The sequence below is a fragment of the Gorilla gorilla genome, chromosome 11 (genome assembly GCF_029281585.2).
Source record: "Gorilla gorilla gorilla isolate KB3781 chromosome 11, NHGRI_mGorGor1-v2.1_pri, whole genome shotgun sequence".
NCBI classification, from domain to species: domain Eukaryota; kingdom Metazoa; phylum Chordata; class Mammalia; order Primates; family Hominidae; genus Gorilla; species Gorilla gorilla.
The window spans coordinates 110,953,909-110,967,424 of NC_073235.2; the positions used below are offsets into that span (position 1 = coordinate 110,953,909).

The following is a 13,516-nucleotide window of genomic DNA, read 5'->3' on the forward strand; positions in this document are numbered from 1 at the left end:
ATTTGTATTGAAAGTGGGACAGAAGATATGGCACCTATTTCATTAAGATTCAGAATTTCAGACTGGAACTGGAAGAAAGTATAATTGATGATGTAATACTTATTGGTGTCTACAAGACCAAAAGTGAAATGGACATTAGTTAATCACTAGGTATTTGTTGATCCTTTGTTTTTGTTGGAGAATTGCTCAAGCAGAAAACGTTCTCTCCCTTGAAAAGTTTACCCGGTGCAGAACACGGGCCAATTCTAGGAAGTTGTTTTTCTCCCCACATTATCTTGTGGTAATCCATGATGCTTAAGTGCATTTTTATAATGTTATTAATATGAGTAAGGTTTCAGTGGGCATATATTGATTACTAAGCAACTAAGTGTAGAAGAATCCAGAATAAAAAAATTCATCATATATTTTTTAAAAAGGAAATTTGTGAATGTTATTTTTTAATTTTTCCATTACTTTTCCAGATTAAATTTACAAGGATTTTTATTCTTCTCTAGTTTTGTAATACAATGTTTTTCTGTTTTGTAGCAAGTTTTGGAACGAATCAGTCGAATGACCCAAGGTGATTTAGTGATGTCAATGGACCAGCTGCTTACGAAACCACACCTGGGCACTTGTCACAAATTTTATATGCAGATATTTCAGTTGCCTAATGGTGAGTGATCTTTAGCATAGATTGACCTGAGGAAAAGAGTTAACTTATCACTACTACAATGTTTACTTACTAGGAAATACCTATTAATAGTGGGTAAGTGAGGATAGGCAACTGTGATCTTATTCACGTAAGAGTTTTTCTTTTACAGATGTTAAGAGAGTGAATTAATTCTATTTGGACTTCTGGATTGCCACCTCCACCATCTTAACTTCCTGTTTGTTTTTGTTTGTAGAACAAACCAAGACGCTGATGTTTTTTGAAGGTTGTCCACAGCACCTAGGCTGTACAATCAAGCTAAGAGGAGGCTCTGATTATGAGCTGGCTCGAGTTAAGGAGATCCTAATATTTATGATCTGTGTTGCTTATCATTCTCAACTAGAAATATCCTTTCTCATGGATGAATTTGCTATGCCTCCCACATTAATGCAAAACCCTTCATTCCATTCCCTGATTGAGGGACGAGGGCATGAGGGGGCTGTCGAAGAGCAGTACGGTGGAGGTTCCATCCCCTGGGATCCTGACATCCCTCCTGAGTCTCTGCCCTGTGATGATAGCAGTTTGCTGGAATCGAGGATTGTGTTTGAGAAGGGTGAGCAGGAAAATAAAAATCTTCCGCAGGCTGTTGCCTCTGTGAAGCATCAAGAACATAGCACAACAGCTTGCCCGGCGGGTCTCCCTTGTGCTTTCTTTGCACCTGTACCGGAATCATTGTTGTCACTCCCTGTGGATGACCAACAAGATGCTTTAGGCAGCGAGCAGCCAGAGAGTTTGCAGCAAACAGTTGTGCTGCAGGATCCCAAAAGCCAGATAAGAGCCTTTAGAGACCCTCTACAGGATGACACTGGATTATATGTTACTGAGGAAGTCACCTCCTCTGAAGATAAACGAAAGACTTATTCTTTGGCCTTTAAGCAGGAATTAAAAGATGTGATCCTCTGTGTCTCCCCAGTAATCACATTCCGAGAACCCTTTCTTTTAACTGAAAAGGGGATGAGATGCTCTACTCGAGATTATTTTGCAGAGCAGGTTTACTGGTCTCCTCTCCTCAATAAAGAATTCAAAGAAATGGAGAACAGGAGGAAGAAACAGCTGCTCAGGGATCTCTCTGGACTTCAGGGCATGAATGGAAGTATTCAGGCCAAGTCTATTCAAGTCTTACCCTCACATGAGCTAGTGAGCACTAGAATTGCTGAGCATCTGGGCGATAGCCAGAGCTTGGGTAGAATGCTGGCCGATTATCGAGCCAGAGGAGGAAGAATTCAGCCCAAAAATTCAGACCCTTTTGCTCATTCAAAGGATGCATCAAGTACTTCAAGTGGCAAATCAGGAAACAAAAACGAGGGTGATGAAGAGAGAGGGCTTATTCTGAGTGATGCTGTGTGGTCAACAAAGGTGAGCCATACCACTTTTTGATGCTCCTGTGCATTTAGGATATGTTGAATGACTCCTCAAACGCAGGCTAAAAAAATCAGTTTGGCTGACTGCATGCAGATTTGTGAAATATTTCTTCTCCTATGCTATTTTTGTTTTTGTCTTGAGTCTGCTGGCTTATGTGTTACTTTAATATGTATGAAGCAGAATTGTAATGAAACTGGGTTTCAGGGTTTTAAGATGAGCTTATAGTAAGCTAGGAAGATCCCTGAAGTAAGGGGAAATGTGGAGCTGCTTAAAATTTCTGACAACATGACTTGGATGTGGTATGATAATCCTGGATCCTTGTGTCAGGGAGTGAGAGAAGGAAGCTTATTGTGGGAAATAGATGTGTTTTTAAAAAAAAGTTAGCAGCAAATATATTTGTTTTCTAAAAAAAAGTTAGCTCTTTTTTTTTTTTTAGCATAAAACATTTTACCTTGTTATTTAACTATGACAGTGATCTTTTTCTTTTTAGGCATAAATTGAGAGCAAATTAAGGAAGGTTTATAGATCCATTATTGATAATGGTAGCAATAAAACTAATTAACAAATCCATTGCTAGATGAGGAAATGCAATTGTTTAATAAAACGAAAAGATGTCCAATTTCGCCAGTAGTCAAGGAAGTGCTAAATAATGTATGTTCAATTTCACTAGTAGTCAAGGAAGTGCTAAATAATAGTGGTGCTAAATAATTTTTTATTTGTCAGATTGACAAAAAGGAAAGTCGTAAAAGACCCATGGTTAATGATGGCATGGAAAAACACCTTTCATAAATTTCATGTAAGTTTATACAAATGTAGGTATATGTACATTTGTATAAATTTATAGAAAGTGATAGGAAAGTCTCCATTAATTTACACATACATGTATATACCTTTGACCCAGGACTCCAACTTTTTATAATCTGTCCTGCAGAAATAATTAAGTATGCTTATATAAGGGTGCTTGCATTTTGTAAGAATATATGTTCAAAGATGTTTATTGAAACAGTTTAAGGATGAGCAGGATCTCAAGTCATTTAATGACTTGGATAAAGCCCATGATATATTTGAAGTGTTAAAAAGCAAATTATGTTTTAATATGTGTTGCATTATTCCATATTTATAAAAACAAAACCCCCTGTTTGTACTTAGGAAGTGATGTGTGTATGTGGGACAGGTATGTAAACTAGCAAAAAGAATAGATATTTTAAAACCACAGAGTCAAACTCCTCAGCTTAGGAGGTGGAGTAGAATCATAGGAGGAGCAGTTTTGTGTATTTTATGAACTTCTTCATATGCTTCTATACTATTTCAATTTTAACAGAGAGCTGGTTTTACATTTGTAATGATCAAAAACGGCCATAAGCATAGATAAATAAACACTTTAGAATTTAGATTTCTGGGTGTCTCAGATTGATGTTATATCCCATCAGTTCAGACTGTTAAATATGGGTATATTTAATTAATTTTTCTTCCAAAATAATTTAGTGCAGTTGTGTAAAATAAAGAGTAAGTTAAGAAAACAAGCTATCTAGACATTGTTTTGTATTTTTAAGTTTAATTGAAACTTTTTGGGTTGTCTTTTCTCAAAAACCAACTGCCCTTCTTCTTTATATTTAGTTTTCTGTAGTTTTAAATCTTGACCAGAGCCCCCACAGTGATAATTGGAGGCTTTACAAATAGAGTGGAGTGTGTTTGGTGCATTGGGGTTGAATGCGGTTGCAGTCGCTTGCTCATCCATTCATTCTTTCTTTTTCAGGTGGACTGTCTGAATCCCATTAATCACCAGAGACTTTGTGTGCTCTTCAGCAGCTCTTCTGCCCAGTCCAGCAATGCTCCTAGTGCCTGTGTCAGTCCTTGGTAGGATTCTTTTTCCCCTACACTATTCCACATAAGAACAGAATTCCAGCAATTAAAAAAAAACAAAAACAAAAACAGTCATTAGGACCTGTATTTAGGTACACAGCACACTGCTGGTCATATATGAATTGATAGAACTTTTAAACTTGTGAAGTAAATATGAAAATACATGTTTGTTCATGAGTAGAACTAAATGAGAGTACATTAAGAGTGAAAAAAATGTGAGGGATAGAAGAGGAATTTGTATTGGTTGACTTTCCCTTATCTGAAATGCTTGGGACCGGAAGTGTTTTGGATTTAATATTTTTTCAAATTTGGAAATACTTGCATATACTTTAATGAGTTATCTTGGGGATGGGACCCAAGTCTAAACATGAAATTCATTTGTGTTTCATATACACCTTGTACACGTAGCCTGAAGTTAATTTTATATAAGATTTGTAATAATTTTATGTATAAAACAAAGTTTGTATACATTGAACCACCAGAAAGTAAAGGTTTCAGTTGTGGAATTTCCCTCTTGTGGTACCATATCAGGACTCAAAAGTTTCAGATTTTGGAGTATTTTGGATTTTGGATTTTCAGATTAGGGATGCCCAACCTGTACTTAAAAATGTGAGAAAGTTGACACACAAAAAGCTTGTTTATAAGCATTTTGATGATAGCATGTACAATTTAGGCAGGTTTTCGTTCAGGCATAATTTTTATAAAAGCAGTCAACCTTTTGCTTTATTAATGGGTTTTAGTCTAAAACTTAAGTAGATTGATAGAAACTGAAGTACATTATATATTTTAAATTATTTTTTTCAAATTATTGTCACAAAAACCTCACACAGACGTACATAGCCTTACATTACATGTTCACCTTTAGTTTTAAAAGTACTATGGAACATAACTTCTTGTTTGGGAGCACTGTCTCCATGCCAAAACACATTCTGTGTTTTAATTTTGCATAACTGAAACACTTATTTCCAGCAGTGAGCTCATGGGTTCTTCTAGTAGTATAGCTTCAGCAGGCAGACTTGGGACTGGCAGAACCCATGGGAATTTTCTCTGGGAGTTTATATATAGGTCAAGGCTTGAATAAGATGTGGATTTCAGCAGTTATATAGCCAGACTGTCTTGTGAGCATTTATAGGTTAGATAAAAAGTTAGAAACTGGCACTTTAGCAAGAACTGCTGTTTTCCATGCTCAGTAAACGCATGGACAAGAGAGTAGGAGACCAGAGTCCCATCTTGTGCTGACAGGGCTTAAGCCTTTGGAAAGGAAACCTTTACCTCTTCTTAACTCAGATCAGTTTTACTAAATTAATATTATAGTTTATGCATCCTCATTAGTTTCATAAGACACTAGTGGATTGGGAGTGAAAAAGATGCTTTAGTGTGGCAAGTCTAAACTTGTTTTATTAAAACCTGTTTCATAACAACAAAGAACATTACCTGCTTTCATACTTCATTGTAAGTACCATACATTTAATAGGTAATCATAATTTGTGGTCTCATGAAATGTCTCTGGGGCATGGTAATTCTTATGTTTCTAAGAGGTGGTCTCTTCTTTAGGATTGTAACAATGGAATTTTATGGAAAGAATGATCTTACATTAGGAATATTTTTAGAGAGATACTGTTTCAGGTAAGAACATATTTCTTCCTTCTGTTCCATTACACATTTTTGATGCTCAAAATTTCAACCTAAAACGTAAACATGAGTCGGATGTTAAGTGACTGTTACATGATCCTCACTTTCATAGTGCATATCAGAGTATATCATTCAAAGAAGTAATAATCTATTTCATATTTAAACTGAGATCTCTTATCCAGAACATCCCTCATATCTGCCCATCTAATTACCCTACCATCAACATTTTTCGGATACCTGTTTTTTTACAGTGATTCAAATGAGAGGTAAAATGTTGGAATCATCTAGACCTCAGTTTAAGTCTTAGCATCATCACTCGCCACTTACATGACAAAGCACTTTACTAGTCCCCTTTATAGGGAATAACAATCCCTAGAATTATCAGAAGGTAAAAGGAAATGTTTTAAAATTGTTTGGCAAATAGAAGGTGCTTAACAAATGGAAACTATCACCGTGCTGTAGCTGAAGACGATGTTCAGCTGCAGGCTCAGAGCAGCATGAGTACCTTGTGCAGATTGTTCACTAGTCATGCTGCACTTTGACAGTGGTTCTGATTTCTGTTTCATGCTTAATGTGAGAAGGGCTCTTTTGTTTGTCAAAGGCCTTCTTATCAGTGTCCAAGCATGTTCTGTGATACCCCCATGGTACATCATATTCGGCGCTTTGTTCATGGCCAAGGCTGTGTGCAGATAATCCTGAAGGAGTTGGATTCTCCAGTACCTGGATATCAGCATACAATTCTTACATATTCCTGGTGTAGAATCTGCAAACAGGTAAATAGACCCTATTACTATATTTTGTTTGCCATTTATTTCTTTATTTATATGTTTTTTTTTTTTCCTGAGGAGAAGGTTTCCTATATGGTACTGGATTTGTTATTTGTTATAGAGCTCTATTTGTCATTGTTATTTTACCTTCCAGTGCTGTATGTTCAATCTAGTATTCGTTTTTTGAAGATCCCATCTTAGAAATGTATCAGTCATTAAATAAAATACAAGTGCCTTATACAGTAAAGTATCTTGAGGTTGTATCATGACATATCTCAATTTTGTTTATTCATTCAACAAACGTTTAGCACCATTTATGTGCCAGATACTGTGCTAGGCCCTAGGAATGAAAAAAAGAATAAGGAATGACTTCTGTTCTCTAGGGGAGGAGACAGACTTGTAAAGCAATAACTGCAGTATATTAGGATATTTGTATAATAAATTCAAGCCTATATGAGCATTTCTATTCACATACAGATGAGACCATGTTGAAATTGATCTCTGTTGGTTTTTATGCATGTTCTTGAGAAAAGGGCATGTGTTTTGTTTCTTCTTTGTGCCTTTCTTTACTTTTTTAACTCTGGGGCAAAAATTTGGTGCCAATATTGTGTTTTTTTTAATATATGATTTTTATCCAGACTGCTTGCAATCTGGATAAAATATTCCAAATTTAACTTATTACCTTAATTAGGTTCTTTCTTTCTTTCTTCTTCTTTTTTTTTTTGAGACAGAGTCTTGCTCTGTCGCCCAGTCTGGAGTGCGGTCGTGTGATCTCTGCTCACTGCAACCTCTGTCTCCTGAGTTCAAGCTGTTCTCTGCCTCAGCCTCTGGAGTAGCTGGGACTACAGGCATGCGCCACTATGCCCAGCTAATTTTTGTATTTTTAATAGAGACAAGGTTTCACTATGTTAGCCAGGCTGGTCTCAAACTCCTGACCTCGGGTGATCGCCCACCTTGGCCTCCCAAAGTGTTGGGATTACAGGCCTGAGCCACAGCGCCTGGCCTTAATTGGGTTATTTCAAAGTGTGCTTTTGGAAGGCACATATGGGAATTATATATAAAATAATAGCACGACCTACATTAATCAGTGGTAGAGAAGGGCAAAATCAAAGTTGCACCTGCAGCAGCAAACATACAGACATAAAATTATTTCTAGCAATTCTCAGTCTTAGTTTCATAATTGTTCTTACCGACTTTAGTTCCTATTAGTTAGCTGGTAATAGTTTGTTGTAGAATACGTTAACTGGGTAGACTGACCATGGTACTAAATGAATAACTTAAATTTGATCTTTATGACTTACATGCTTTGCTATATGCACTTTATTTTGAAACAAAAACTTCTGCTTTTTTATGCTAGAAAGGAAAAGGTAAGTTTTGTTACACTAAAATGAAAAACTTCTAGTGTCAAGGAAAAATACAACATATATGACTAAACATAAATATATGTAATATCAAATTTCTATGAGCCATGATAATAGAAAAATGGGCAGAGGACATGACAATGCAATTTAATGCAAATGGTTACTAAACAAATAACAAATAAATGTTATTCATTAGTAGTCAGATAAGCATAAATCAGTAAAATCTCTTTAAAATTTTTTCTTTAGGAGGTTACATTTCAAAAATTTCAATTCCGATTCCTAGGATTGGGTAAGAAAGTGGGGGAAATTGATATTCTTAAATATTGTTGGAGACTGTATACACTGGTGCACTTGTTTTGGAAGATAATGTGGCAAAAATTATCAAAGATCATATAAATGTTTATGCCCTTTGACTTACCAATTCCCACCTTTATTAATTTATCCCACGGGAATAATTGTGGATATTTGTAAATATGTATATACAAGGATGTTCATCAGAACATCATCTCAGTATGGAAAAACTTGTAATGTCTTAAAGGCACATTAGTAAGGATTGGTTCAATACATGTCCAGATGCTCTGAAGCCATTTGAAAAGTTGTGCAAGAATATTTTATGTGGGAAAATATTCACGATATATTGCTAAGTAAAAGATTATGAAACTATAGGAGTTTTTATTTACAAATATACTGGCTGTGTATGTGTCCATGTATGTATGTATATATGTATATGTGTGTGTGTATATATATATATAAATACATCAAAAGTAAACATATACTAGTATATTGATGATGTTGGTGGATTTATTGGTAATGCTGCTCTCCTCCACCACCCCCAAGTCCACCCACCTTTGAACTTTCTCATTTCCCAGTTTTCTGCAGTCAGTATATATTACGTTTGTATTAGAAAAGAAAATGTTGGCCGGGTGTGGTGGCTCACACCTGTAATCCCAGCACTTTGGGAGGCTGAGGCAGGTGGATCACGAGGTCAGAAGATCGAGACCACCCTGGCTAACATCGTGAAACCCTGTCTCTACTAAAAATACAAAAAATTAGCCGGGCGTGGTGGCGCGTGCCTGTAGCCCCAGCTACTCAGGAGCCTGAGGCAGGAGAATGGCCTGAACCTGAGAGGCCGGAGCTTGCAGTGAGCCGAGATCGAGCCACTGCACTCCAGCCTGGGTGACAGAGCGAGACTCCATCTCAAAAAAAAAAAAAAAAAAAGAAAAGAAAATGTTATTTTTTGAAAAAGAGATTCTCAGTATGTGATTAGGTAAACTATTTTTGCTGAATTCCAGGTAACACCAGTTGTTGCTCTTTCCAATGAGTCCTGGTCTATGTCATTTGCAAAATACCTTGAACTTAGGTTTTATGGGCACCAGTATACTCGCAGAGCCAACGCTGAGCCCTGTGGTCACTCCATCCATCATGATTATCACCAGTATTTCTCCTATAACCAGATGGTGGCGTCTTTCAGGTAAGAAATCCTAGGAATCTAGTGCATGATCTCAGATCTCATAATCCCTTAAGAATTTTTTAAGATTTTCACCATTACTAGATTGAATTAATTTGTGGGATTCCCCATTTGTACCCTTATAAATGCAGAGGACCAGACTGTATTAAGAACTTTCAGTATTATTTTATTTACTCTTTACCCTATGAAATAGTTCTTATTATCCTCACTTACAGAGCTTACGATCATTCACTTACAGAGCTCTCAAGTGGTGGAGTAATGATTTGAACCTTGGTCGATCTACTACCAGCCTCACTCTTTTTTTAAAAAAAATTTTAATATAAAAATTTTAGAAAAATATGAGACAGGATCTCACTGTTACCCAGGCTGGTCTTGAATTGTGCTCAAGTGATTCTCCTGCCTCGGCCTTTCAAAGTGTGGGGATTAGAAGTGTGAGCCATCACGTCGGGCCCTGGCCTAACTCTTAACCATTGTTTTGGCATCTGATGGCATCTGAAAGTCTGTCAGAATTTTTGCCAAGACATTAACCATCAGAAGGATAATCACATATTTCTGATAGAGCTAAAAGTCTGTGTTCAAAGAATTGATAGTTGCCATTGTGGTATTAAATAATTTGAGACAGCCTTCAGGTTCTGCCTTCAAAATATATCCAGAGTCTGAGCACTTTTTACCAACTCTACCACTACCACTTTGGGCTGAGCCTCTGTTATCTTTCACCTGGATTATTGTAGTAGCCTTAGCAGTCTCCCTTTGGCCTTGTCCCTTTAGCCTCTTCTCAACACAGCAGTCAGAGTGGTTCTGTTAAGGGGCAATCAGCTAAGGCCACTCCTCTGCTCTAGACACTCCAAAGGGTGTCTGTTTCACCTGGAGTGAAAGCCAAAGTCCATTTACTGGCCTTTAATCTACCTGCACTGGCTGCCCAGGACCTCTCTGCTCTTACCTCCTACTGCTCTCTCTTCACTCATCCTGCTGCTGCCCCACTGGCCTCCTGACTGGGCCTCAGGTATGTCAGGTAGGTTGCTGCCTGGGAGCCTTGTACTTGTTCTTCCCTCTCTGAATTGCTCATTCCCCAGATATCTGCTTGTTGCTTCCTTGTGTCTTACAAGTTTTTGCTCACATTTCACCTGCCCTGACACTCCCCCATCCTAGCACTCTGCTTCTCTTTCTTGCTATATTTTTCTCCATAGTACTGAACATCTGATATGTATTTGTTTTGTTTGTTACCTGAATCTTGTTTTTCCTAAATTATGAGAACAGGAATTGTTAGTGTTATATCCTCAGCACCTAAAACAGTGTCTGGCACATAATAGACCCTCAGGAGATATTTGCTAATTAGAGCTTATTTCCTTTTTTAAGCAAGAGTTTTTAACTGTGCATGTAGGGCCTTGCAGGGGAGTCGGGTTGTAGCATTTATTAGTCAATATAAACCCTCAGGTGGAAAGGAAACCAAAGACTCATGAATAATCTTCAGGAGCTGGAAAGTAATGAATACCTACAATTAGATGTAGGTATTTTAGTTTCCTTATTAATAGGGATGGTTTATAACAATCGTTTTTGGTTTTACAGCAGGTAAGGATAACTTCAAGGGATAAATGATGGTACTACAGCGTAATGAAAGATAAAACAAAATCCCTCCAGAATTGGGGAGGATATTTATTGTAACAGCTAAAAATTATTTTTGTGATTGTTTTAAAATACGATTTTATAGAAACTTTTCCTCTTATGCCTCATAGGATATAGTTGAACATCATGATACAGCTCTATTCAAGATATTAAGCTATTTTTCATTTTCTATTGGTCCTTGTATTTTCTTCTCAGTTATTCTCCCATTCGGCTTCTTGAAGTATGTGTTCCACTCCCCAAAATATTCATTAAGCGTCAGGCCCCATTAAAAGTGTCCCTTCTTCAGGATCTGAAGGACTTCTTTCAAAAGTAAGTTCAGTTTCTTTTATCATCTTTTTTTGTTTATTTACAGCTATTTTAAAATATCAGATTTATTCATTTTACTTTCTTTGAAAATGTAAATTTTCTAATTGTATGCTATGCATGCTTGGTGTACAAAAAGAAAATTGTAGACGCTATGGAAAGATAAAAAAGAAGCCAAACTCTTTTAGACATAACAACTTAAAATTTTGAAGTACATCCTTTTAGGTCTTATTTACTCTGCAAAACTGTATGTAATTCTTAATTAGGTAAAACATAATTTCAATTATATTTTGCATGTAGCTTTTTTTTCTATTTATGTGAGATAGAAAATTTGATTCACCCTTTCTAAAGTGTTTAATGTTCTCGCTATTGTTAGAGTTTCACAGGTATATCTTGCCATTGATGAAAGACTTGCATCTTTGAAAACTGATACATTTAGTAAAACAAGAGAGGAAAAAATGGAAGATATTTTTGCACAGAAAGAGGTAATTTATTTCTTTGGTAGAAAATTCAAAAGTTAATTAACTTAATAGCAGTTTCTTTTGGGGTATGTCTGTATAGTGTCTCTGTCTCCTGAAGTTGTTTCTGTTCCTTGTAGATGGAAGAAGGTGAGTTCAAGAACTGGATTGAGAAGATGCAAGCAAGGCTCATGTCTTCCTCTGTAGATACCCCTCAGCAACTGCAGTCGGTCTTTGAGTCACTCATTGCCAAGAAACAAAGTCTCTGTGAAGTCCTGCAAGCTTGGAATAACAGGTGTGATTTTGCAGTCTGGTTTTCTTTAATATTATTGCCACATTTGTTCTAATGTGATATCTTAAAACTTAAAAATTTTTAATTACGGATGTTTCATTTTGTGCTCAAGTTAAAGAACCTTTTGTTTCCCGTCACTCTCCTTTCCTCTTTATATTTTAAAATATATGTGCTATATTTTAGGTAGCTTGTGAAGATGTAAAAACCAAAGAGGAGAACAGCCTTTGATGCTGTTTCTAATATAATTTGAAACAATGTTGTTCAGATGTGTGTGCTGTTGAATTGTTTTTAACTGAATTAGTATGCCATAAGTCACTATTGGTTTTTGGCCAGCAATTTCAAATATATTGTATATTGATATGTTTATCTTATGCCTTTATTTAAATATTTATTTTTTAGAAGTATTTTTCTTTATAATAATTTGCTATTTTTTTTTACAACTATAGTAAGATCAACAAATGCTCCTGGTTAATTAGATATGACAAAAACTTACTCTTATTTATATATAACTTTAAAGACTATGGTAATCCAAATAGGAAAACTTTGTAATTTCAAAGTTGTAAAGAGAAAATTTATAAACAGCACTCAAGGGGCTAGAAACAAACCATATATATATATTTTTTTTGCTTTTGGCCACAGGTTGCAGGACCTTTTCCAACAGGAAAAGGGTAGAAAGAGACCTTCAGTTCCTCCAAGTCCTGGAAGACTGAGACAAGGGGAAGAAAGCAAGGTATGAAATGTAGTCTTGTCTTTGGTCCTTAATCGATAGAAATATAGTTAGTTTCATTTATAATACTTAGCAGGGATAGTTTAATACGTACTTTAGTAATGATATCCAGTAGGGTTTTCCATTTTGAATTTGTGAGGTTTCAAGGAACTATGACCTGGATTACTTTTATGTTATAACCTGAAATAAAATGATCACTTATAATTTATTTATTTGAAATGTTTATAAAAGCTACAGTTTGCTGCATCACTGAGGGTAGCATCATGGTGACAGCAAGTGCTACAGAGGAAAGTCGTGGATGCTCTGAGTATATAATAGGGTCCTCATTTATTTTATACTCTGCAGTTTTGGTTGTTTTTAAAATCTCCGTGCTTAAATAAGAGGTTTTTCTTAAGGTATTTGAACTGCGTAAGTTCTTTTTCAACTGTGTTAGTTTTCTCTTGCTCAGTGACAGATTATCCCAAACATAGTGGCCAAAACCACAAATTTATAGATAGATATATCTGTATAGATATTTATAGACAGATACATCTATATAGATATATATAGATATAATACTTAGGATTATCCCTTACACCTAATAATCTTGTATAGATCTATATCTATCTATAGATCTATCTAGATATATATCTGTCGATCTATCTAGATATATATCTATCGATCTATCTAGATATATCTATCTGTCTATCGATCTATCTATCTAGAAAGATAGATATATCTATACCTAGATGCTTAATTCCAGGAAGCGAGCTACTATTTAGAATGCAATTCTCAAAGTGTGGTTCAAGGACTCCTGATAGTCCGAGACCTTTTCAGGGACTCTGCAAAAATTTTTTTTTTTTTGAGAGATGGAGTCTCACTCTGTCGTGCATGCTAGAGTGCAGTGGTGCGATCTCGGCTCACTGCAACCTCTACCTTCCGAGTTCAAGCAATTCTCCTTCCTCAGCCTCTCGAGTAGCTGGGATTACAGGC

The 13,516-nt window shown here is 36.1% G+C and overlaps 1 protein-coding gene across 16 annotated transcripts in view; it reads left to right on the forward strand.

Annotated features, from left to right (window-relative positions):
* The window catches only part of PIKFYVE (phosphoinositide kinase, FYVE-type zinc finger containing), a 91,843-nt gene that overhangs the window by 57,505 nt on the left and 20,822 nt on the right, over positions 1 to 13,516 (forward strand). For all 16 annotated transcript variants that reach the window (XM_019022160.4, XM_055379515.2, XM_055379516.2 and 13 more), the window contains 10 exons: positions 526 to 652; positions 885 to 2,044; positions 3,807 to 3,907; positions 5,468 to 5,539; positions 6,147 to 6,318; positions 8,966 to 9,144; positions 10,960 to 11,073; positions 11,444 to 11,552; positions 11,666 to 11,820; positions 12,457 to 12,547. In XM_019022160.4, the coding sequence (XP_018877705.3) occupies positions 526 to 652; positions 885 to 2,044; positions 3,807 to 3,907; positions 5,468 to 5,539; positions 6,147 to 6,318; positions 8,966 to 9,144; positions 10,960 to 11,073; positions 11,444 to 11,552; positions 11,666 to 11,820; positions 12,457 to 12,547 (2,280 nt within the window). The remainder of the gene's footprint in view (positions 1 to 525; positions 653 to 884; positions 2,045 to 3,806; positions 3,908 to 5,467; positions 5,540 to 6,146; positions 6,319 to 8,965; positions 9,145 to 10,959; positions 11,074 to 11,443; positions 11,553 to 11,665; positions 11,821 to 12,456; positions 12,548 to 13,516) is intronic.